Raw genomic sequence first — 24,024 nt, 5'->3', positions numbered from 1 at the left:
TGTGAAACATGTTGCATTCCATTCGTCTTGCCTTCTAAAAACGTTTGCATACGAATTATGTAAATTGGGACGAAGGGTGCGTCTCCTTAGCCATGACATTGTTAAATTTCCGGCTCTCAGCTCCTCACTGAACAGAGCAGACACAGAGATGTGTGAATGCAGCGGTATAGCAAGACCTCGTGCTTGCAGGAGAGTACTGCCAACATTTGGAAAGTTGCTAAGGTTTGTTCAAAAAGTCGCTAGATTTATTCCTAGGCACTTAGTTGCTAAAAGGGGTCTGAAAAGTCTCCCCAGCAAAAAGAAAACACAGAGGTAGAGCATGGGGTTTTTCATTTATGCATATTCTATTTGAAAAGCAATAAAATACACCGAGTACCCAAATGATGCCCTGTCTGTTTTTTTCTTGAAAACAATTTGCGCCCCCCTTCCGATCTCTCCGTGCCCCTCTGGTTGGGAACCACTGGAATAGAGAGGACAGTTTCTGTTCATGTCTCAGAGCCAGCATTGTTGTTGTATTGTTTGTGTTGACCTTTAATACTGTCCGTCTAATTATCTCCATTAGAGACTATTTTAACTATTAATTATAATACATTTATAATGATTTATTATGAACTATAAATAATTCACCTGTTTTGGCAGTGTAGTCAAAGCCAGATTCAGTATGGGCACTAGACAGCATGAAAATAACAATCATAGTACTCCTACAAAAATATCATCAAAACATTACGGGTTTTTTTTCTATAATAATGTACTCATTATGCATGATTATTTATGGGGGACGTTCTGTATCTGCATAGCCAGATCAGAGGGAGAAAGAAAGTAATAATCAAACCAAGACAGATGCTCCTAATGCCTATGATCACCCAAGTATAGACGATACTAATTTTCATTAAACTTCCTCCTGTAGATGTATGACAACCTCATCACAAAGAATGATTAAAAAAACTAAATCGCTTGTAGAACTACTATTTGTGACCACAGGTAAGACAGGCATTTTTGAGTGTTCTCTAAATTTGCATGATTGTCCTGTAATGGGTTTAAGAGAGGTCCAAAATTCCAGGAAACAGAGGGGAAGAGTACATTTTTCTCTTTCCTTCATCAGCCTCATGGGGAAATATCTTTTGCCATAGATGTGATGTAATTTTTTTTAAGTACAACTACATTCCCTAGTGAACAGTATTAGCTCCCCCACTGAACTTCAGCTGAACAAAATGCAGAGGATTCTCTTGGAGCTGATGGCTACTCTTACTGCATCTTACCATATGTCCTCTTAGAGGCACAGAAAATTACACTGCAAGAGGAGGGAGATGTAGCTGGCACGCTGCTCCATTTTTTGGTGAGTGAGAGAGTGGTTCTCTGTGTTTTGTTTCAACAACACCTCCAAAATGGTCAATGAATGCCACAATTGGAGACCTTAGAAGGAATCAGAGAAACTGAAAAGGATTATAGTGCACTTAATCCTGCAGTAGGCATTAGCCTACTCTATACAGAAAAAGTAGAGGAGAGCCTTTGTTCTGTAGCTACATCTTGCAAAAGATGATAAACCATTGTGTGATGGAAACACAACACACATACATATCCCAGACTTTGGTAAGGGCGACAGCAGAATAACAAAATGATTTCAGGTCTTTATGTAAGGGGAGACAGTGAAGTGAGATATGTACACCGGGTGTGTTATTGTTTTTAAAAGAGAGAGCAAACTTTATTACGTGTAAGCGTGCTAGATGCACCCTTCACAGACTGTAAAAAAGGTTTTTATCTATGGCTCTGCAGATATGTGGAAGCTGCTATGGGTTTAGGCTACTGACTGGCCCACTGGGAGCATCACTCATTTGTTTGTGTGTTGCAGATATTAAAAAACAGGTAGTGTGTGTGTGTGTTGGATGAGATATATAAAATGCTAAAGTCTATGTGTGTATATTAGGGAAGTAACTGAATACCATACATTATTGGGACTGAACAGATATTGTTAATACAAATATAGATACGAACAGGAGCTGCAGTATTCCTTTCATTTTTTTAGGGGGCCAAGCACCGAAGGTGCTTACCAAATATGGGCCAAGTGCTGCCAATGTTCTAGCGCCACCTTCGGATCAAAGTTGGGCCTAATTTGGAATTATGTTTATAGTCATAACTTTTGAACTGTGTCCAAAATTCAAAAGCCAGGCATCTCTAGATTGTAGTATGATGTCAGTTTCTGCCTTATTAGATTTAATGACATCTTGGATTGTGTCAAAACTGTTTGTTTTTTCGCTACTCCTCCTAAATATCTTGTCTAATCATTATCAAATTTGGCACTCGTCATCTTCAGAGTAAGCTTCCTAAAAGTTATCAAAAGAATTTTTAATATTCCAAACTGTTTGTCCGTAATGGGCAAACGAATCCGACAGCAAAATCACCAAAGAGGAAGTGAGGCTGTATCTCAGCAATGACTTTGCACACTGACACGAACTTTGGTAGGCACATCAGGACCATGACCTGAGGCTATGCAACAAATTGTATTGCAGCACCACCTACTAGTCAAAAGTTACAATAAAATGCTAAAAATGCTTACATCTTATTGCCATTTTTGCTACTCCTCCTCCAAATTCTGTCCAATCATCACCAAATTTGGCTCATGTCATCTTGAGACCTGTCTGAACAAAACTTACCAAATGAATTTCGATACTCAAAAACTTTTCTCCTGTAACCTGCTAGCAAATGCAAAAAACATGATGTGAGGGTGTATCTTAGCAATATAGCTATGTAGCCCCATAAACATAATGTAAGGGAATGTACAGTTAAAGACCCAAAGACCAGATAGGATGAATGAAGAGCAGGAGTCAAGAGATGCAATCAATTGAAGAAAATTTTACTGAAGAATAGTTTGCAGTTTCATCAAGCAGAAGTCAACTTCACATTCAGCAAGGAGTTCGTAGGCCGCTCTGCGTACACACTCATTACAGCAACAATTAAGCTCTCACACAATCACTAAGGTAGTCATCAGGTCAAATTGAATGATTCTGATTAGTTAAGGCATAGATAAACAGGAAATTTCCAAATATGGGCTGTAAGTCAGAAGAATATCTATAAGAATGGCTGTAAGTCAGAAGAATATCTCCATCGATTATCTGCTGTCTCGTCATATGGTCAGTTCACCTCCCCTGTGTTCCAGTTGTTCACCTCCGAGCTCTAGCAAGGTTGTAGCCTTAGATTTGTGTGTAAACTCTAAAGACTGTTGAGGTCAGCATTTTTTGAAAAAGTGTGAGAGTTTTATATTCTTACTTGTGTGCATGTGTCTTAACATACATTATGAAAAGTATGTTGCTACCTATTTGCATGTATTTGTTAATGGCCTAGAAGAGTGTGTGTTATAGACTGATTAGGGTTTACTGATTACATATATTCAAAAAACCTTGCAAGTAAATGGCAATCAAATCTAGCTTTAGTCTGGAAGTATTGGAGAACGAGTGATACATGCTCAAAATAGCAAGTAATAAAGGTAGCTTTATTTCTCTGTGCTCTGCAGCACCTACCATAATGGCATGAAACGACATTACTCTATTAGTGGCCTGTTGGTTCACTGATTGCAGTCTGCTTTTCAGTCTACAGATGTGCCAGTGACGTGCATAGAGGTAAAGCTCTTCTATGAATCCCGATGTCTCAAATTAAATGGAATATATGCCCAGTATGGATGAATCATAGTGCTAATCACTAGACTTCAATTACTGGATCATGAGTTGGGCTATTGGGTTAGCCTGGTTGTGATTCATGTGGGCGTTTTAGCCCCAACTTGTCTATTAGACTCTGGCCTCTACTCAGAACTCCCCTCAATAAAATATAGCCACATATGTTGGCAGCTTTTAAATCTTCTGTAAAAATATACAGTGCTGTGAGATAAAACAAAGGCAGCCTGAGTAAACACAAAATACAGTTTTTAAATGATAGTTATATTTTTTGAAGCAAAAAAAGTTATCCAATACCAACTGGGCCTGTGTGAAAATGTATTTGTCCCCATAGTTACTAATTCCCCAAATCAATGAAACTGCATTCATCATGGGGTTCAGCTGGACTAGATGCAACAGGCCTGATTACTTCAAACCCTGTTCAATCAAATCGACAACTAAATAGAACTTTATCAACAGCATGAAGTTGGTTAAAAGGTCTTACCTAGTAACACAATATGCCAAAATTGAAATAAATTCCAGAAATTATGAGGAAGAAGGTGATTTAAAATACGTCTGGGAAGGGTTACAAAGATAATTCAAAGGCTCTGGGATGCTAAAGAACCATAGTGAGAGCCATTATCTCCAAATGGGAAAAACTCTACACAGTAGTGAATCTTCTCAGAAGTGGCTGACCTTCCAAAATTCTTCAAAGAACACATCAACTACTCATCCCGGAAGTCACAAAAGACCCAAGGACAACATCGAAGGACCTACAAGCCTCTCTTGCATCAGTAAAGGTCACAGTTCATGACTCCACTATCAGAAAGACACTGGGCAAAAATGTCATCCATGGAAGAGTGGTGAGGTAAAAACTACTGCTAACCCAGAAGAACATTAGAAGAACATAAACATGGTAGTGGAAATGTGATGGTGTGGGGATGGAGAAATGTGCAATCATGAGACAATGGACACAAGGAGACCCAACCTGGTCAGCAAAGCTACCATTCAGAGGTAATACTCACAAAATTCCCCCAGTAATGTGGTGCATGGCATTATCTCCCATGATCAGAGGGAATGACTGAAAAAATCCATAGCCTGAAGCCGAGTTAGTGATAAACATCAGTTTATTATCAGCCGGGGTGAAGTGATTAATGAGCAATGATGAAGCTGCACCTGAATTTCTTATAACTGTTTCTAGAGTGGCTCTGCTGTAGAGATTCTAGAGTGACAGCATGAGCTCTGGAGTCATCTGCTACTGAGCATCAGATTAAGGGACGCTGATAATAGGGCAGACTCAATTCATCTTGCAGAGAGTGTTAGAAAGAGAGATCACATGTCTGGGACACAGAGAAACAGTGAGACAGACAGCAGGGGAGAAAGCAGATGAGAAATGCTTCAGAGTCTATAATGAACCACTGAAAATCTGTATCTAGTCTAAAAATTGTCTGAAAGATATGCCATAGTGACGGGAAACACTGGTGCTGTAGAGAAGAGGATGGGTTTGAGTGGAGTAGGAAGATGATATATTAGATATCAGCTCCACTGACAGATATTTGCAGGGGACTGACCCTAGGTGTTGTATCATTACTTTGGGTCAAAGTGTCAGGCAAGGATTTGATTTATACTCATAACAAAAGCGGAATCCAAAATGGATGAGGTCGAGCTTGCTGCATAAGCCCTAGTGCTGGCATATTACAATGATGTGAAGGTGTTCACATCCCTCATCTCTTTTTTCTGGCACTGCTATACCAAATAGAAAGTGAAAGAGTGAGTATGTGGATTATATAGAGTGGGAGAAAGACAGAGATGGATAATGAGACAATGTCTTGTTGAGTTTTTGTCTTCTCCCTCCCTTATTGCTTTGATCATTTGGCATATACAGTTGCAATCAAAATTATTCAACTCCCATTGCAAATCAAGTTTATTGTCAAAATTTACAGACTTTCAGCTGTTTGCAATGAACAAATCAAACAAAAGCAATGGAAATAGTTCAAAACAACAAATGCTTCAAGTGATTTCCCCAAATTCAACTGAAAATGCAACTTATAATGACTTTTGCAGTCTCAAAATTATTCAACCCCTTCATGGCAAGAATATTTAGTACTTAGTAGAGCACCCTGCTACAAATGAGATTCATAGCTTCTCACAGTGTTCCTGAGGAATCTTAGCCCATTCCTCATGAGCAGTGGCCTCCAGTTCAGTAATATTCTTGGGTTTGCATGCTGCAACCGCCTTCTTCAAATCCCACTAGAGATTTTTTATGGGGTTCAGGTCAGATGACTGTAATGGCCCTGTAGAATCTTCCAGGACTTACTAGTACACTGGATGAAGCAGACCTAAAATTAAAAGGGTGGGGATTTCTGCTCACCAAAACCTGTCCCTGACCTTCAGGGCATATTGAAATTTCTTGTATGGATATGGAAATATTTTTTTGTTCTGGTGTCTAAATTAGCATTTAAAATCCTGGAAGCCAGTCTCTATAAAGTGGCTTCATTTTAGTTTGATGAGGTTCCATCCCAGCTGGCACCGGACATCTATTTAATGTCAGAATGACGTTGGATTCCAATGTTAGACAGACATAAAATTTTGGTTTGAATTGAAATTTGTTGGGTTGGGTGAAAGCCCAACATTGGCTTGATGTCTCCCTCCAATGTTGGACAGACATTGAATTTTGGTTGCAAATCATAGTCAGATATCTGTCAAAAACCCAACATCCATCCATTTTCTGTACTGTTTATCCTACACAGGGTCACGGGGGAGCCTGGAGCTTATCCCAGGGAACTTGTGTCACAGGGCGGGGGATGCCAGTCGATTGCAGGGAACAATCACACACACAACTTGGAAACATCAGCCAGCCTACAAAGTCAGTCTTTGGGCTTGGGGAGGAAACCGGAGTAACCAGAGAAAACTCCTTAAGCACGGGGAGAACATGCAAGCTTCTCACACACAGGGTGGAGGTGGGATTGGAACCCACAACCCTGGAGGTGTGAGGTGAACATGCTAACCCCTAAGCCACAGTATTCTGCCCAAAACCTAGCATTATCTGTCAAATTCCAACTTTAAAAAAATATGTAAAAATTTGGTTAGTATGTATTTTGTTGGCATGATATCAAACTTTTAACAGAGCTAGGTTTTTGTTGTAAATGAAAAATCAACACACTGAGAAACTTGGATAATGTAATACCAAGGTCAGACAGATGTCAAGATCCAATTTCAGACAGACACAAAGTGTTAATTGTAAGACATGAATAGAGAAAAGTTAACAAACTTTAAAATCTTATTGAAACCCAATCATTCTGGCCATTTTGTACAGAGTACCCTAAAATTCTTAAAACAGGGTACCTTGAATTATTTCCATAAAATGTTCACCTATGGAAATGATCATTGATTAATTAATTAATGAGTATTTTTGTACAAATCAAAACTGAAAAGCAAGATAAAATTCACCCTCTCTGTTTATCACATTGAGGCAACGCTCCTCCATGGAAGTGATGCTGAGCTAAACCAAGATATGTGCACCAGCAGGCTGCTCCGGTGACTTTGATGCAAAAAGTGAAATGAGCAGTGGCATAATAGTGCAATTTAGCTGTATTTTAGATGCATGTTGGATTAAGATGCTTCCTGAATGATTGGGTGTACTTTAAGACCGGACCTGCAAATGTCGTTTTGCTGACCTTACCTGAAGGCACACATTAAAGCAGTTCTCCTACCCTTATTCATTTTTTCATCAATTAATCTAAATTAATACATTCCATCCATCCATCCATCCATCCATCCATCTTCTACCGCTTACTCCTTCTTCAGGGTCACGGGGGAACCTGGAGCCTATCCCAGGAAGCATTGGGCACAAGGCGGGGTACACCCTGGACAGGGTATTAATACATTCATTTGACAAAACAAACATTAGTAGAGTAAAGCAGGAAGGAGTACTGTGTTACAGATCTGTTATATAGTGTTTCCTTTATCCCAAAAGATAATTGGAATCATTGATACAGTTAATCAAACACACAAGTGGCCCTGGGACAATTTTTGATATATAGTTTGTACAGGCAAGACCATTTTGCGATTTTGTCACAAAATGTTACAATGCATGGCTGGATTCTGAATGAAGTAAACCAAGTTCATTACATATTGACAAGTAAGTGACAAATTGTTGCAAGGACTGCAATGACAGTGGCTATAAAATAACAGCAAGTACTTATATTCATCATGATTTCAGCAGTCAGGGCAGATAAAGTAAGGTATTATGTCCTCCAGTAGTAAGGGTAACCCTCAGGCAGTCCTTCACCCTTTTATGCTGCTCTGAAGGCTTGTACATTCTGTAAAGGAACGGGAACTCTGTTATCTAATATATGGCAGTGCATCTTTTGGAAATTCTATAATTAGGGGGTTGGCAACCCAACACCACTGAGGAGTATTTTCACCTTCCATGATGATGGGAGTTGAAAAAAATGCATGATAATGCTGCTTATAGCAAAACAGAATGAATATATAATGTTCTTTTGCTGATGTCATGGTTGGGAATTAACTAAATTCCAAGGGTTTCAGTACCATGACATAAAATGGCCGTTTCTGGAGGTGTGGCCTTTTTTTCACAAAAAAATTACAGGTCACCGAACATAAGCAGAATACTTTTTTTGTGTGGGGCATTCCCAGGATCAGTGATGTAAGATGAAGGACAAAATGGTCATATCGGTAACTTTTTTTAATGTTTATTTATTTATTTTTTAATCCTGTAAATACTAAATTAACTGGTTCTTCAAACTGTCAACTTTGCTCTTTCTGTGAGAATAAAGTTGAGTATGAAAACGTGGATAATTATGAGTTTGTATTTTATAATGGGCCAACAGCAGTGGAAATGATGCTGAGGTTAAAATAAACTAAGGTTTCACTGCAGATTGTTAGTCTGATGATAGGACACATGATAGAATTGATGTAAAGTCAGTAAGACGGACCTGCCTGATCCGTTCAGAAGCTCTACCTCTGGATGGAGCTCTCATCTACTCCAATTCCAGATGGACACACTCACTGTGATTGCTGGGTCTATGGTTGCTTATAAGGCCAAACAGACTTCATATTAAACCATAATGAACTTTCCTTTACTTTTACACTATCTGTTGTTACCCAGTTGAGGATGGGTTTCCTTCTGAGTCCGGTTCCTCTCAAGGTTTCTTCCTCTTAACCTCTTAGGGAGTTTTTCCTTGCCACCATCGCCACCGGCTTGCTCAATAGGGATAAATTTGCACATTTAAAATCTATATACCATGTTTATGTGTTTCTGTAAAGCTGCTTTGAGACAATGTCTATTGTAAAAAGTGCTATACAAATAAAATTGAATTGAATTGAATTGAATTGAAAGACTTTGAGCTTATTTAACTGAAACAAGCATTTAATAACAATAGTATTTTTTCAAACATGAAACCCCTGCGATCACGGACAGGTGTCCTAATATATAGCAGTATGATTGTAAAAGGGTATTTGGCACGCAACCCCTGCGATCACGGACTGATATCTGAAGATATAGCAGTATGATTGGAAAGGGTATTTGGGCACAAAATCCCTGTGATCACAGACCATGCCTACCTGATGATGCAATATCTGTTATGCTGTCCTGAAAAAAATGGTTGCAGCCAGGGGCAGCTTTAGTGATTTGGCGGCCATAGGCAAAATATAGGAATTGGACCTTCATTTTGGTGTTTTAACAACGATATTTAAATTTTCAGCATAGGTTATTTAGTATTAATAGCAATAATCAGGGGTGAACTGGGACCAAAAAGTGGCCCTGGACTTTCTGGCCCAGAGCGGACCACCACACCTGGCCCACAACATGCCACATCATAACACACCGGCTCATTGATTGTTCGACCTATTTTTAACACCAGTTACTAGCAAAAAATATAACACAATAAAGAAACATAAATGCTATTTAAACATATTTCTTTGAAGTAACACAACAGATATCAAGTCTTAGTAAGATAGGCAAATAGAAATAGAAGAACAGTGTGACAAAGAATATAAAACAATCAAGACAGCATGTTAGCTGGTCAGGGGGAATCATCTGGGTGCAGTGTACATCTCCTGAATCAGGACTGAAACTTTATATTTTAGCACTAACATGAATCCACATCTAATAATTTTACCCCCCCTACTACTTCTATACTACTACAACTACTACTACTACTACTACTAATAATAATAATAATGTATTTTATTTTCTAATATTAGGAAATTAATCTTGATATTAGGCCTATATTAATAAAGAAGTCTATTTCACTACAACCACTAACCAAGGGCAAACAATAAGTTGCTGTATGGTACAGTAGGACAGTAGCTTATTAAAATATATTTTTTTCTAAATTATGTTAATATTAAACATATTCATTTGGAGTAGCACTGTCCCAGCCTTGCTGTTCTTTGGCTGTAATGCTAGAGCTGTCAGCCCCTGCAGAACTGCAACTTGCCTGCACGCCAAAGGAAAAATCTGTTAACTAAAAGACATCACAGGTTTTGATAAAAAAAAACTTTTTGCTTTCCTCCTGCTTTCTCCTTTTTTCAGCACCGCTGCTTTGCTTCGTTTTTGCTCTGTCTGTACGCTACATGTGACGTTGCCGATGTTTGCACGAGTTGGCTATTATCTTCCTGAATCATAAAATTGTGGAATAGTCCAATGTAGTAGGTACTGAGGGGGGGAGGGGGTCATTAATGTATGGATTTTTAGAAAAACATAATTAATTAGAGAAAAGTAAAAAAATAAAACTTTCTTAACCATAAGTTTATGCCCAATTATTGCCCAATGCAATTGCCAACCTTTGCTCAATGGTAAAGTCCGCCCCTGGTTGCAGCAAGGAATAGCGAGCAGAGCCAAACCTGACGAAGTGGCAGTAACAAAACATCAGATGTAGGTGTGAAATTGGGGGAAAAGGAGAGAGAAAAGGTGAGAGCAAAAGAGAATTCTACATTCTGATAGGGTGTAGCAAAGAATGAGGAATGAAGAATATGAGACTCCGTAGAACCAAGTGAGTGGGTGTATGTGTGTATGAAGGTAGGTGGGAAATAGGATTCAGGAGACATGAAGACTGACAGAGGTTTGAGCGCACTTTCAACACTCAACAGAAAAATCAAAATAAAACACTTTCCCATCAACACTGTCCAAGCTCACACTCCAGCATGTGTAGGTGTGTGTGTTATGTGCGACCTCTGTCAGCTCTGTCCCCCCTCTCTCCCTGGTTTGAAAAAGAGATTTATCCTGATTTCTTATGTTTTTGTGTATATCTCACATGAAATTCTTTCAGAACTCAAACTCTAAGATAAAACAAAGGCAACCTGAGTAAACACAATACAGTTCCAAGAGCACAGCAACTACTCATCTAGCAAGTCACAAATGATCCAAGGACAACATTAAAGGAACTACCTACAGCCCTCTCTTGCATGAAAAAAGGTCACTGTTTATGACTCCATTATAAGAAAGACAGTTTGCAACAATGGCATCTATGGAAGAGTGGCAAGGTGAAAACCACATCTAAACCAGAAGAACATTAATGCTTGTCTGAATTTTGCCTTGATAATCCTCAAACCTTTTGGGAGAATGTTCTGTCGAATGATGAGTCAAAAGTGGAACTGTTTGGAAGACAGGTGTCCCGTTATATCTGGCGTAAACCAAACACAGAATTCCACAAAAAGAACATCATACCTATGGTCAAGCTTGGTGGAGGAAGTGTGACAGTGTGGGGATGCTTTGCTGCTTCAGGGCCTGGGCAACTTCCAATAATTGAGGGAAACATGAATTCTGCTCTCTGCTAGAAAATCTTAAAGGAGAATGTACGGTCTTCAGTGCGTAAGTTGATCCAAAGGATAAGAGTAAGTCCTATTCCTAGAAGTAAGAAAGACTGAGCTCCAGTTATCAGAAGTGTTTGGTTGCAGTTATTGCTGCTAAAGGTGGCACAACCAGATTTTAAGTTTAAGGGCGCAATTAATTTTTCACATTGGCGATTTGGGTTGGAAAAGTTTTTTGCTTCAATAAAAATGAATAAAAACTGTATTGTGTGTTTTACTCAGGTTGCCTTTGTTTTATTCAATTCAATTCAGTTTTATTTGTATAGCACTTTTAACAATGGGCATTGTCCCAAAGCAGCTTTACAGAAATATATAAATTCAGGATATAGATTTTAAATGTATGAATTTATCCCTAAAGAGCAAGCCAGAGGTAATGGTGGCAAGGAAAAACTCCCTGAGACGATATGAGGAAGAAACCTTGAGGAACCAGACTCAAAATGGAACCCATCCAAATCTGGTGACAGCAGATAGCGCAGTTATAAATAAATAAACCTTCTATAAATCTGCTAATACTACATAGCCAAATTGTGCAGTTGTGTAACCAAAAAAAAAAAAAATGTTTTTTTTTTTTTTGCATGAAGTCTGTTCTGTGTGATTTCTACCAACTGCCAGAGGCGGTGCTTTAAGCACCTCGATGACCATCACGTCTACATGCAGGTCGAGTGTTTGTATCAACAAAGTCACCTGTGACCTGGGTGACGTATGCCTTTTGCCCCCGATACTAAAGGCATGTTCACCCTGGAAGTGACCTCTTGTTATCTTCTTGCATCGGTAAGCAGGTTTCAGGAGTGCAGGCACCGCTGGTAGTCTTGTAACCCAAAGTAGGGTTGGGGCTATGAATGTTCATCCTCCAAAGACTAGCCTTTTTTGTGATTATTTAAATTCAGATAGGGCACTATGCAGCAAGAAGTGAGTGAACTCTTCGATCAGTGCTGTTTATGAGTAGACATACTCTAATTTAGCAATCTGTAGTTTACAGTTCATGATCAGTTTGGTTTTTCTTGCCTTAATGCTGATACAACGCTAAATACTTGAGGTCGGGTTGGAATCCCCTCCCATAGTTTTCTGTTTATACGTACCGTGGAGTCATTCCCCACGATTTTGGTTGTTTATTTGTTTGACGTGCTGTCAGTAAGCAACGCATCTCGATTGGGCTTCGTTGAATTGTTTTCCATCCCTGTGATTTAGTTCATGAATTTGTGTACTTATTGGCTACAGTGCATAGTGCACCATATTGCCCCACAGTACATAGTGATCATAGAGGGATCATTCCCCAATATTTTCACTGTTTCATTTTCATAATTGACTCGTTGTTGGTAGGACAGGCTACACAATGCACCCTGATGAGGATGATTGAAACGGGTGATTGTTTTTCGTCCCCGTGATTTAGTTCATGGATTTCTTTAATTATTACTTATAGTGCAAGAGAGTGTTGCTCTTAACTGCACCATATTGCATCATAGTGATCTCAGCTGTGATACCATACAGATAGACTGCAAATAGTATATATTTCTCTCTTTCGTTTTCAGTTACCACCTAGCAAAGTGTTCACATGCGGAAAACCACGTGGATATTAATCACTGCTGGTACCCATGTTTATGACATGTATTGATTGCCAGGCCCCTGTTGAACTAGAGGATGGCCATGAGAGATGTCCCTCTTGCCTGGGGGTTGAACACTTAAGAGACGGACTGTCTGAGATGGCATGCATGAACTGCAGCTCCATGACCTTAACAGCACGAGCAGCCAGGCTGGCCCAGATAGAGGGCAGGTTGGGCACTCAACTGCATCCTACACAGGCCATGTCACCTAGCTCTCATAAGTGCCATAAGACTGATATGCGGGGGCCCCCTGGTAAGGGTAAACGCGGAAAGTTAGATCCCCTAGCCCAGAAGGTAGACAACTTGGCTTCTGAGTTTGCAGAGATTACGTCTCTCCTCCTTAATGTGCAACCACCCAGTGCACAGCCTGCTAGTGGTCCCGCTGCAGCCGCACCGCAGTCTCTTCACATGGCACTGCCTCCAATATTGTCACCAGCCTTTGAGATCCAGGAGGAGGATGCACTCTCCACTAGGGCCTCGGAGAACCTAGAAGCAGTTAGACAGCGTTTTACAGAACAGTGAATTCTATTCCACTTATTTTATTATCGCAAAAAAAAATACTGCTGATTTCGCCCCATACTGGATGTAATACCTCTGAACAGACACCTCAAGCTTTTCAAGCTCCATGTACAGTGGACGTGCTGCAAGGCATCAGGCAGAAAGATTGGTTTACAACCATCAACCTAAAAGACACATATTTTGACGTTGCAATTGTGCACCAGCACAGGCAATTCCTCAGCTTCACCATCGAGGGAACGGCTTACCAGATTTGTGTGCTCCCATTCGGGATCTCCCTTGTGCCAAGGGTCTTCACCAGTTGTGTACTAGTGGCAGTGTCTGCATTACAGGCCAGGGGTATGCAAATTTTCCCATACCTGTACGACTGGTTGATCTGTTCCCATATTTGCGAGAAGATTGCCATGAGGTCACTTCCATGGTGAACACGCCTTTAGTACCCGGACAAAAGGCATATGTTACCCAGGTCACAGGTGACTTTGTTGATACAAACACTCAGAACTACATGTACACATGATGGACATCCAAGTGCATAAAGCACCGCCTCTGGCGGCCGAAATTCATAGAACCGTGGTTACATACATAACCATTGTTTTGCTGAACTTATCCACTGTTCACTGATGGAGACTTGAGTGCAAAACTGTTTGTGGCAATTGTAGTCCTAAAGCTAAAATAGCAATTGCAGTCCTATCCATCGTAGCATAGCTGTTCACATGAATTTAGCTCCAAGCTATCTTTATGATTTTTAAGCATTTGACTTCCAGTTGATGAGAACTTCAACCAGAAGTAGGGCATCAGGATGGATTTGGCAGGTCCGGTGAGCAGAAGGGGTCAGGATCACTGGTATCTCAGGAGTATCATGTGTATCTCAACAGAAAGAGAGAGGGAAAGAGAGGGAGAGATTATTAAGAATGCTTATTGTCCCGTAATGGTTAAGGACAATGTACTTTGCGTGAGTGCAAGCAGGGACTCCGGCAAGACTAGCTATGACAGCATATCTATAAGGAAGAGCCAGAAGGTAACATAGACATGAGGGCACCCTATGACATAAGGCGGCCAGCCACTACACCATCAAAAAAACTATTTAGTATGTATACAAAAACAGAAGAAATCTCACTGTATGTGATTTTAATATCTAAATTCTCCTCTGAAAGAAGAAAGTGTTTTTCTTATTGTTACATTATTTAAAAACACAAAAGTTATCCTTCTTCCATTGTTCTCTTATCTTTACTCACTCTGTTATTCTGTTCAAGCCACACTGTCCTCCCTTTCTGAAAATTGTGGTCAAACTGAATAAGGAGAAGTGAGTGGAGACAAGGAGAAGATGGTGGAAGAACGGAGAGGACGGTGGGGGGAGTGGGCTCACTGCAGCATAGCAGACTACATGTACTCGGAAAAAGAATAAGAACTTGCCTTTGACAGCTAAGGCCGTTCACAAGGGTCTTTGTGCAAAATAGCATTTCTATTGAAAGGCAGTACGCAATAATTTTATTTTAGTTTCTGTATAATTAAATGCCCCCCCCATTTCTCTCTCTCCAGACAGAGAATTATTCCATTGACTCCAGCTATGTAAACAGCAGAGCACACCTCATCAAAAGGTATGATTTCTTTCTTTTTTAAATATTTCACTTCCACTTGATAATCCATAGATTTTTGCAGGCAATGTCACATAGTTTGTCACAATAATTGTCTGATTAAAAACATGTAAGATTGTAAAAGACTCATATTTAAACATTTTTATTTTGATTCAATAATATTGTATTCTATGAGTAGTTTATCAGCAGCATGTATACAGTATATTTGTTTTTGGTAACAATTAAGTGTCCATATCAAATTATAAAGATGAAATACTCCAAGACACTAACATGGTGAAGTAAAATTTAATTAACTGGGCTAAATCATTAAAAACAATTAAAAGTGTAGATCTATACGTTTCGGCTACGCAGCCTTCTTCAGGATACATATCAATTGTTCAAACAAGTCTTCTTAAACTACTAGTAATTAGTGGATCATCAAAGACAGCTGGTCAATCTGTGGGAGTGGCTATAACTAGCCTCTTAATACGAAGCATAGCAACACAAAACTCATCTCACATACATATGTATATACACACACATCACAATATGAACATGCACATCAGCATGATATGAATCATTACAAAAATAAGAAATCAATGTCTTCATTAACTCCTGGAGACAGTCCCTTCAAGTGTGTAAATACAAAAAGTCTCATTGCAGAAGCCGTTTCTGTCTATTTCCACCTCTTATAAAACATCAGATGAATGAAACGTGTAGGTCTACTCTTTTAATTGTTTTTAATGATTTAGCCCATTTAATTAAAGGCTTTTTACTTCACCACATGAGTGCCTTGGAGTATTTCATCTTTATAATTTGATGTTGACCTCCAGTTTATCCAGTGAGCACCAGTGGCAATGTGTAGACACCAATGTAGCACTCTGTGCTTCTGTTGTTTTGTAAAAGTGTCCATATCACTTAACACGTACAGTGGTGCTTGAAAGTTTGTGAATCCTTTAGAATTTGATGTCCTCAAAGTAGATAAAGAGAACCCAATTAAACAAATGAAACAAAAATATCATTTATCAAATATCATTATACTTGGTCACTTACTTAATGAGCAAAATGATCCATTATTACATTTCTGTGAGTGGTAGTGTGAAAAGTATGTGAACCTTTGCTTTCTGTATCTGGTGTGACCCCCTTGTGCAGCAATAACTGCAACTAAACTTTTCTGGTAACTGATCGGTCCTGCACATTGACTTGGAGGACTTTTAGCCCGTTCCTCAGTACAGAACAGCTTCAACTCTGGGATGTTGGTGGGTTTCCTCACATGAACTGCTTGCTTTAGGTCCTTCCACAACATTTCCATTGGATTAAGGTCAGGACTTTCACTTGGCCATTCCAAAACATTAAATTTATTCTTCTTTGACTATTCTTTGGCAGAACGATTTGTGTGAACATTAACATTAGCCAATGTGAAAGAGGCCTTTATTTGCTTAGAAGTTACCCTGTGTTTCTTTGTGACTTTGCAGACTATTACATGTCTTGCTCTTGGAGTGATCTTTGCTGGTCGACCATTTCCTCCATTTGTACACAGTCTGTCTGACTGTGGATTGTTGGAGTCCAAAATCCTTAGAGATGGCTTTGTAATCTTTTCCTCAACAGCTTTTTCTGAGGTCCTCAGAAATCTTCTTCGTTCATGCCATGATACACTTCCACAAATAGGTGTTGTAAAAATGAGACTTTGATACATTCCTGTTCTTCAAATAAAACAGGGTGCTCACTCACACCTGACTGTCATCCCATTGATTGAAAACACCATTTATTGTCATCCCATTGATTGACTCTAATTTCATCTTCAAATTTACTGCTAATCCTAGAGGTCCATATATTTTTGCCACTCACATATATTAAATATTGGATAATTTTCCTCAATAAATAAATGGCCAAGTATAATATTTTTGTCTCATTTGTTTAATTGGGATTTCTTTGTCTACTTTTAGGATTTATGTGAAATTCTGATGTGTTAGATGCAGATATATTGAAAATTCTACTTTCAACCACCTTAAGAATTTGCCTTAAGAATGTCCTAAACATGTATGTATTTTGACTATAAGACAATATTAAAATTAGTCTACAGTTTCCATCAACAGAGTATACTAAAGGAACTTTAAATGTGGCTAGAAGGTTAGTGGGTGCAGAATCAGTGCACACAGACAGAGAGGACATTGTAAGGCCACTGAGATAAGAAGAAAGGTTTCCTTTTGTGGAAAGGAACAATAAGGAACAATGGGCCCGCTGTCCTGTAAAGACTTGGCTGGCATTCCTTGATCCACCTGGCCGACTAGTGACTGGCAGAGAGGCTGGGCACATGGACATCTTTAATGAAAGCCACTTCATTACCACAGGGTTTTTTTGAGTATTAAATTTGCAGTAGGATCTGAGTTATACTCTAACTTTCCAGCTCAGCCTGAATCGAGGCAGTGGCACTATTATTGTACAGAGTGAAAACAGAGGGGTCACATCGAACACAATGTAACAGCTAATTGAAAACTTTGCCTCTCACCTCCTTCCTTTTAGTACATCAACATTTAAGGACATGGAAGGTAACAGCCTAAAGGACAGTGGTCATGAAGAAAGTGACCAGACGGACAGTGAGCATGACGTACAGAGGGGCCACTATGCTGACACAGCTGTGAATGATGTACTCAATATGACTGTGCCTCCCAACAGCTGCCAACTATCAGATCCAGGTATGAGTGTGTGTGTGAAAGAGTACAAGCAACGAAAAATAAAGATGGGAGTGGCAGGGGGTTAGTAAGAGGTTGTTCAGTATGAGCATACTTTTTTTACTCCTCTTACATTGATGCTAGATCGGGGCCTCCAGATTTAATCTGATGACCATATTTAATCATACCCTGGCCTGTTCCTGTAGTAGCTTCATTAACGTAATAAGCTTGCTCTGAACCCAGTCCAGCCTTTGATATTAATGGTACAGATGTGGCCATTGAGAATGCACGTTAAAAGAAAGGGGATCCTACGATTTCGTGCGGTATCACGCGGTATCACTCGCATGCTGCAGCTGCAGAAATGACAAGACCAGTAGGGGGCAGTCATGTTTCATTTGAACAGACACGGCCTGCTAGTAGATACAGTAGTTCTGCCAGGACATATACTGTATACAGCATATACTCTTTTTTCCAACCAAACAGTGCTGTTTCTTGTTCTGAAGCCCAAAATCTCTTGTGCTTGGCCAGCAGATCTGTGAACCTCTCTTAGAGTTGTTTTGCAGCAAGCAACAGAGCACATTAAACGTTAAATTTAAGAAAAAATATTACGTATGGTTTATATAAAAATATTACATTTCTCCTTAAAACGTGATTACATTGCTTATGCTAAACCTAATTTAAACAGGTTTCTAATTGCAAAATTGAATTATGTAAAATGGGAGTTATCAGTTCACATAGTATAGATACTATAACTATAGTATTTAACTTAACATGGCTAAGATGTGTGTGGTAGAATAGGGCAGTGGTAAAGTGGTTGCTGCAGAATTTAGTCAATATTTTGTCATGCCATATTCATAAACTTTTGTAAATTGTACTCTAACTAAAATGGTCGAAAATAATATTTTAGTTTATAAGAGTGGAAATTAAACCAAATATTCAAACATTTTGTATATTAATTTAAACATGTGACAACATTTATCAAATGTGTTGTTACAGAAAGAGCATATTCACAACATGATTCACACATCCTGACTATCATGTATAGTTGTGCATTCATGTCATTTTGGGCAGATGCAGGTTGTAATATTGCGTTTATGTTGTATATGAATCTGATTAATCTTTTATAGGATGCGTTTGGGTGAGTTAATTAAGCCGTTAGTAAGTTTTAGTTTACTGTCTTTCATTCATGATTTTCCAATGTCCTTATTACTAAATACTTGTTTCCATTTTTAAGCTATTTTATATTTATAATTTATTTTGGATATTTTTTGTTTTCTCAATCACGACATTAAACATGCAGTTAATAAATGATCATACACCATCAGAGCATGATGTTAATTCTATGTTAAATATATAATGTAATAATCTATAAGGCTAGGCATAGTTAAAGATTGATTCAAGACTAATCATTGCCAAGTTGAAGTGGCCAAGAGCAGTCTGATCTGGCCTGGACTTCTGTGTTCACTTTAAACTAATTTTTTTCAATAGTGAAACTTTAAATTTAAGAAAAGAACAAAAGTTTGGCAAAAATGGAATTAATTCAATGCTACTTTGAGGAAGGACATTCATATTTACACGTGTACAGATGAATCGACTTTCCACATGGAAAAAAAACCTCATTAAATCCACACTTTGTTGCTGACATTATGCAACCACCATGTTACCACTCTGCTATACTACAACACACATTTTAGCTATCTTCATTTAAATACTATAGTTATAGTACCTGTACTATGTGAATTTATAACACTCACTTTACATAATTCAGTCTTGAAATTAGAAACTTGTTTAATTAAATTTAGCATAAGCAATGAAATCATGTTTTGATTAGAAACATAATATTTATATGTAAACATTTAAATATTTAAATATAAACCATACGTAATATTTTTTTCTTAAATCTAACCAAACACATTCAATTTTTTTAGTATGCTGTGTTGAGCTACTGTATGTTGTTCCATGTGCCACCAGGTGGTTATTGTGTGAAGTACATTCATGAATTTGAATTCTAAGAAGCGTGCCTGCAGGGTGGCACATGATCACATTTGATGAATCGCGTGAAACCACTGAAAAACGTGCATTCTTAAGGCCATTATGGTAGAAACTGCCTCTAGACTGGCCTGAATGACAGTAATTAGACTGTTAAAGGCTGAAGGTTGGAGATCTACATTTCTCACTCACACCCTCATGCATTATTCCAATGGTTCATCTAGCAGGGAATTAATGTTGATATGTCTTTTTAACTCACATTTACGAAGACATCTAGTTGGCTGGCAGGAGTTGGTAGGGGGTCATGTATGCTTTCAGCTCCTGCCACACACTTATTCCATGTTAGAGAGTGCTAAAGAGTGGCACTGCACTGAATAAGAGTGGGGTTTAAAACAGTGTTCTCAGCTGTTTAATTATTTGACTGCTTTGTGTTCTTTTATATGTCTTCTTTCTTATGTGTTCTTCTTATGTCTTCTTTCATAAGCCAACAGGCTTAAACTGTTCCATGTGAATACAAGAATTACTTAACATTTGGTTAGGAAAATTAGAGTGGAATTAAAAATGTTTGTAAAGAAGGTATTCAGGCCAGAAAGATGGTCTGGCTCTGCGCTCCCTGTAACTGCCCTCCGCCCTTGTTGCTATTGTATTGACTTGCCTGGGGAAGATTTGAGAGAGGAAAAAGGAGAGAGGACAGTGCTTCAAAACAAATCAGCCACAGAATTATTTACAAACTGTATATATTTTTTTACTGTTACTGTAGACTTTGGCAGCTTAAAACAGTCTGGCCATTCTCTGTTGACCTCTCTCATCAACCAGGCATTTCCATCTGCAGGACTACCACTCACTGCATGTTTTTTTTTATTATTATTGCACCATGGTTGATGTGAACATTACCTGAAGCTGCTGGCCCGTAGCTGCATGATTTTTTGCATTGCACTGCTGCCACACGATTGGTGGATTGGGTGTGAGTAGGTGTACAGGTGTTCCTAATAAAGTGCTCAGTGAGTGTAAATAAAGGTGATGGTGTTAATAGAAGCAACTGCAGTGAGTGTGAAAAGAGAGAGAGAGCGAGAGCAATAGTATCATATGTTTGTCCAGTTACAGTAGTCGGTGTGAACATGCGTTTTTACTAATTAATGTCAAGAAAATGCCTACACTTTCTGCCCATTGCAGTTGCCTACACTTCCTGCCTGCACTTGCATTGAGTTCAATGGCTCTCTCTCTGGTGGTGCACAAATAGAATTGTAATAAGGCTGAGTGATAATTTTTAATGAATAGCCCAAAATGTCCTTAGATATGCAGAAAAATAAGGACATTGGAAATGGAATCATTCCATTACAATCTCAGGCCTTTTACTGGATTGCTAAAGCTTTTGAAAGGGTTGCTCATACACTGGTACAATCGACAATGATACATCAAGGCTGTTCTATAAGAACAATTAGATTAACAGGATTATTACTCTCATAAGTAATATGAGAGTAATATGGCTATTTTACTACTACTATTTTACCCATAAGTATTGGCTATTTTACTATTTTACTACTTTACTACAACATTATTACTTCCATAAGTATTGGCTACTTTACTATTTTACTAAATATAGGTCTTTCCAGTCAGGGCTTACAAATATACCTCTTGCCTCTATTTAGCTACTTTTAATGGGCCTAGCTCTGATCTACAGTTCACATCTTCTTATACATTGAAGCCATTAACGGACGCAAAGAGGCTTAGGATATAGTCTGGATAAAGTCTCTGCTTTCTTTTCTTTCTTTTTTTTTTTCTTTTTTTTTTTTAACTATTGTGCTTATGTCTTTTAACCACTCTTTCCAGAAACAGAGGTAGGAAAGGCAGGGTTGTATAACCCCACACCCCCGCCTTCTGTCATGCAAATGTATATCATTCTCAGGAGTCTTTGCCAAAGGGAAGCATCATTTCACAAGCATGGTAAATTTAAATTGTCCAGAAATGGTAAAGGTAATTACCTGAAGTTTATGATTTGATTACATTCTGACATATTTTCCTTTAAAATGGGGCATTAATTTGCTAATAGATTTGACTTATTTACAGACCAGTCAATTTCCAGTCGCACTCCAAACAAATAGTGCCCCCAGTGGCTAGTGCTTGCCAAGATACATCGAAACATATACCATAAAATACCTGTTGAAAGTGGCCATACTTTTGATTAAATTCAGTGATGATTAAAAATCCAGTTACAGATTAGCAGATTGATACATCACACTGAATTTCAGCTCAGTTGGACTTCCTGAAAAACAGCTATTTGAACTGAACAGTAATCTCTATTAATATGAATAGCGCCCCCAGTGGTCAATTTGAGTGAGACTACATTAGCTATTAATAGGTCCCTTCCTGAAACTACAACTCATGTTTCAAGACAACAGCTTAATGGGAAGCTCGTCAAATGCCTGCTAAAACCCAATTTGCCAAGGGTGGCCATGGCTTTTTAGTAATTAGGGACCATGAAAAATCCACTTACAGATTGCACATAAATGCACCCCACCAAATTCCAGCTTGAATGACCTTATGGTTCTTGAGAAACAGTTATTTGGACTTAAATTCTACCCCTATATATGACCATGCCCCAACCTTTTACAGACCTTATAAGGACCTTGCACTAAAGTCAGCAAAAAATAAACATCCTCTCACATTCAACTGCTTTAATTTCCAGCAAATTTCTTAACGTGTAAATATTTGTATTAACAATAGGGTCGGGTATTGTTTGGGTTTTTTATGATACCGGTGCCCAATTGATTCTTAAAAAATTAAATAAATAAATAGAAAGAGCCACAAAACGACGATGGATGATATTAAAGAACGGCTTTTTTATTGAATTTTTTATTATTATTATTTAACAATATATTAAAAATTTAAAGTGTATTAAAATACAAAGTAAATACAAAACACAACAAATTTACATAACAAATTCACAATACAACCTAAGCCACCTAACCCAACTATAATAAATAACACTAAATAACAGTTACAGTACTAATTACCTCCAATAATGATAAATGGTCTGCACTTATATAGCGCTTTTTTAACCTTAGCGGTTCCAAAGCACTTCACATTGTTTCCATTCACACACACACACACACACACACACACATCAGAGCTGCCATGCAAGGCACTAACTTGCCATCGGGAGCAACTTGGGGTTCAGTGTTTTCCCCAAGGACACTTCGGCATGTGGAACCCTGTGGGCTGGGAATCGAACCACCAACCCTACGATTAGTGGACAGCACGCTCTACCAAAGTAGTCAGTATTCTTGGTATGCTACAAAACAGCTTCAAATTCCAACTATTCTTTTGCAGAAATATCACCATATTTGCCTTCTCTGGCAAAATACGTCACCTCTCCTGACTTATTGCATGTCTTGCACAGGACAAAACCTTCTCAGATGGTGTCAATGAGGCCTGTACACACAGTTATGTGTTTGAAAGTGTAGACAATATGGGGAGGCTGCCCTGCTTCCCCCACCACCAGGTTATGGGGTCTTGTCCTGATGGGATTGAAGGCAGACTTGTATAGATCTCAGTCTCTTTCTGTGCCTGTTCAGCTACGGAGAGGGCACCACTTTTAGTTGCCTGAAGAAGCTCTCGGTCCTCATCCTCAAACAGCTCTTCTATGGCCGACTTCTTGGCATGCTTCTTGTGAGGTGGAGACTGAAAAAAAGGATAAAAGTAGTGTTTAGACAAACATGCTTCAAAAAATTCATTAAAAAAATTAAAGATTATGACCTTACATGTTCCTCTCTCTCCTCATGGTCATCCGACCCTTCTTCCACAGTGTACTGAAGACCCTCCATTAGAAGCTGTAAAAATAATGTTGCACATATAAATAGCAATACTTCATCATAGAAACTGTAACATGGCACACATGGGAAACAAGGCTGAGCATAAAATACCTATTCTGTTACATTTCAAACTGCTGCTTACTCCAGCCTGCCCCAAGCATCAGCAACAGCACATCCAAGTTTGCCTTTGAAGTGAGGGTCCATCAAAGTTACCTCCTGGAGGAAGTTCTGAATGTCTGCATCCTGTAATAAAAACATGACAAACTATTTAGGGTCTAACAGTTAAAATGATGTGGTTTGCCTTCATTCTTTTTTAGCATAAACTCTTAGTAGAAATGGAAAATGCCTGTTATAATTTTTCCATATCTCCCTAGACCTTC

The 24,024-nt window shown here is 38.7% G+C and overlaps 1 protein-coding gene across 2 annotated transcripts in view; it reads left to right on the top strand.

Annotated features, from left to right (window-relative positions):
• Positions 1 to 24,024, top strand: part of pcdh19 (protocadherin 19) — an 83,682-nt gene that overhangs the window by 27,287 nt on the left and 32,371 nt on the right. For both annotated transcript variants that reach the window (XM_017475207.3, XM_017475208.3), the window contains exons 3-4: positions 15,137 to 15,195; positions 17,695 to 17,867. In XM_017475207.3, coding sequence (XP_017330696.1) covers positions 15,137 to 15,195; positions 17,695 to 17,867 — 232 coding nt within the window. The remainder of the gene's footprint in view (positions 1 to 15,136; positions 15,196 to 17,694; positions 17,868 to 24,024) is intronic.

Source organism: Ictalurus punctatus, chromosome 8 (assembly GCF_001660625.3).
Source record: "Ictalurus punctatus breed USDA103 chromosome 8, Coco_2.0, whole genome shotgun sequence".
In the NCBI taxonomy this organism is placed as follows: domain Eukaryota; kingdom Metazoa; phylum Chordata; class Actinopteri; order Siluriformes; family Ictaluridae; genus Ictalurus; species Ictalurus punctatus.
The sequence above is the reverse complement of the archived record's forward strand: the minus strand, read 5'-3'. Positions and strand labels throughout refer to the sequence as shown.